We start from the raw sequence: 3,293 nt of genomic DNA, 5'->3' as shown, positions 1-3,293 counted from the left end.
ACGCGCCCACGGCTGAAAGGACGAGCATATTTGGTGGGACGGGGATTTGAACCCGCGACCCTCAGATTGCTAGTCAAGCCCCCTAACCACTTGGCCATGCCGGGCCACCTAGGAGAGAAGGAGCGAGATCTGAGGATTCTACTGTCCATCACATTATACTTAACCGATACATACAATAGTGTTACATTCTACGATTCACATTGACAGATTCTGCTACTACAAAATATCAACAATCGTGAAACTTAGCAAGTTAGAGGTATTAAGCAGCAGTGAATTATTTTCTTCAATCTAACTTCAAGGTTTGGCAACCAGCCTGTATTTGTCTACTTGTTAAACCAAACATTAAACTATCTGAAAATACGAACTTCATGCCTTTATACCTCACTGTGTTCCTTTCTTTGTATCTGATGAACTCTGAGTTCACGAGCGCCACATAAACTTTCTACTAGATGGATAGTACTTGTGTAGAACAAATTTCAAAAGGCAATGTTTAGTATGAGATAGAAGGCCGCTGTTTCTAAATGCATTCTAACTTTTTTGTTCAAAACAACTGTTAATGTTTCGTATTAAAGTTATTATTGCCAGTAATTCTGTGCTCGTTATAGATTTTTTTCTTCTTCTTCAAATTCTAGATGGTTTTGCCACTTTGATGATGATAATTATGTCAACGTGCCTAGGCTTATGAAGCTGTTAGAGAAGTACAATTCACAAGAAGACTGGTATTTTGGAAAACCTAGCATCCGGGTTCCTCTGAAGATTCCAGACAGGGAAAATACCCAGGTGATACTTGGCTCATTATAAGAACATTATAGTTACATATTATTACTTGGTTACTGTTTATTTTATTCATAGTATAAATATTTTACTCCAATAAAATAGGGGTTTAAGTAAGTAATATTAAAATTATTTCGAATATGCAAATCAATAAGTCACGTGATAATCACACCCGATATAAAGTCGAGGTGGAACGGCATATATCAGAACTACATTTGGATAGTACTTATCGTTACGTAAATAGTGTTATGCCACCAAAAATTGATTTGCTTTTGTTAAGAGCATGTAACATTTCTTTCCGATGTAAAATATTTGTTTTAGTTTCTTTGTAATTAAGCACAAAGCTACACAATGTCCACCACTGGTATCGAAAACCGGTTTCTAGCGTTACAACTCCGCAGATATACCGCTGTGCTACTGGGGGGCTAAAATATTTGTACACTCTGATCGTAAAAAATGTGTTAATAACGGTTACTCAGAACTTTCAAAACTGCGATATTCTTTTATCTAATGTTATTGGAAAACAAAGGAATTCACATCAACTTAAGGTACCAGAATCATCCAGAAAGAGATCTGCAACATGTCATACTCCAGCCATGTTAAGTAAAGTGCAGCATCTTGTAACAGGTGAGAATCCACGAAAACAAAGATTTGTGGCAAAAGCCGTCCATGTTCCCCAGGCAATAAATAGTACGCAACATAATCAAGAAGAATCTCTGGAAAAGTGAAACAAATTACTTTCACGAGAGATCAGTTTAACCGTCGCATACCTTAAGAATGAAATGAGTATTAATGGTATTCTATACGAATTCGCAGCGCCCATGGTTTGTTTGTTTGTTTTTGAATTTCGCGCAAAGCTACAAGAGGGCTATCTGCGCTAGCAGTCCCTAATTTAGCAGTGATAAACTAGAGGGAAGGCAGCTAGTCATCACCATCCACCGCCAACTCTTAGGCTACTCTTTTATCAACGAATAGTGGAATTGACAGTCACATTATAATGCCTCCACGGCTGAAAGGGCGAGCATGTTTGGCGGGACGGGGATTCGAACCCGCGACCCTCAGATTACGAGTCGAGTGCCCTAACCACCTGGCCATGCAGGCCCAGCTGCGCCTATGGATTTCTGTGTAACGAGATGGTTAAAACAGGCACTGGAAAACAGTCGTTTTCGTACACTACGGGATGAGCACTTCCCAGTGGTTAGCGTGCCTGACTGTGGATCTGAGGTTCCGTGGTTTGCGATCCGTACTGCCAAAAAATTATAGAAATTTCGCTCCAGCATTAGAGTCATAGGTGTATTATAACAGTGACTTTAAAATCCACTATTCGGTCTGACAAGAGTAGCTCCAGAGTTTGCGGTGGGTAGTGTTGACTTCTTGTCTTCCCTCTAGTCTATCACTAATAAAAAGACAGGGACAGCTAGTTACTCGGCTGTGCGCATAATTCAAAAGACAAGCAAACAGTCGTGCATTAGATTGATTATGAAAACGATGAAGGGAGGAGTAGTGTACTTTGGATATAACAGTCTTACGATAGAACCTTTTACGTTGGAAATAACATTTTAAGGCTTATGTCAAGATGCACGGTCGTCAGCTAGAGCATGATTAGGCGTAGCAACATGTACTGTAATGAGGTGGTGAGGCTCCAAAATCGTGTTAATATAACGTACTCAACTTCTTTATATGGCAAAAATTGTGTGCGAGTGCACGCACCATCGAAAAGTGTCACATTTAACGACATCATAGCAGGTGTAAAGTAGGCTTATTTACGTTATTAAAATTTGGTTGTGCATATATCAAGGAAACGTGACACAACCTTGCAGGGACACCATATTAGCAGGAGTGTAGGCTTTACTCATATTATTTTGTAATTCTCAGAAGAAGTAAAAATTGAGTGAGACCCAGTAAAAATAAAGTCCGTTATTGTTAGCCAAGTAGGTATTCTGTAATGATTGAATGTCGAATTTAAGAAGTTTCTTGGTTTTGTCAAGTGCAAGATCGACTTTGTAATCGTGAATTGGTTGTCGCACTAACGCTGTAAATCCTCACACGTTAATTTATTAGTTTGTTTTTGTGAAATATATAAATTTTACTGTAAAAATTACTTTAGGTCAGTCAAACTCTGTGATTTAAGTCTTTGATCTAAAGAAACTGTGCATTAAAGTGACTTACAATTGTAACAAAATCTTTGGAATTTATGTTTGACAAGCTACGACGACAATTCAGATGTTTGTCACATCTTTTGAAATCTCACAAATATTAGTGAACTCTGCTTATAAAATTTTAATAACACAAGTATTAATATAATACGACTGTATAAGCTTCCAGGTTTTCTAGTTGCTCTTCAAATAATACCAATTAATTCAGTTTAATTCACGAGTTACCTAAGATTTGCGCACTTTTAAATTTAAATTATCCCGTATTATGTATGGAACGTAAACTGGTGTTATAAGTCTCATTACTGTGGAATCTATCTTCTTCTTCAGCTTTTTCCCGTATCTATACGGGGTCGCTATTTTTGG

The 3,293-nt window shown here is 37.9% G+C and overlaps 1 protein-coding gene across 1 annotated transcript in view; it reads left to right on the top strand.

The window, feature by feature from the left end:
• Positions 1-3,293, top strand: part of LOC106469670 (fringe glycosyltransferase-like) — a 25,508-nt gene that overhangs the window by 6,896 nt on the left and 15,319 nt on the right. The window contains exon 4 of the mRNA XM_013930174.2: positions 633-780. Coding sequence (XP_013785628.1) covers positions 633-780 — 148 coding nt within the window. The remainder of the gene's footprint in view (positions 1-632; positions 781-3,293) is intronic.

This window comes from Limulus polyphemus, unplaced genomic scaffold, assembly GCF_000517525.1.
Source record: "Limulus polyphemus unplaced genomic scaffold, Limulus_polyphemus-2.1.2 Scaffold3605, whole genome shotgun sequence".
Classification (NCBI taxonomy): domain Eukaryota; kingdom Metazoa; phylum Arthropoda; class Merostomata; order Xiphosura; family Limulidae; genus Limulus; species Limulus polyphemus.
Note: the sequence above shows the minus strand (reverse complement) of the source record. Positions and strands in the feature narration are given on the sequence as shown.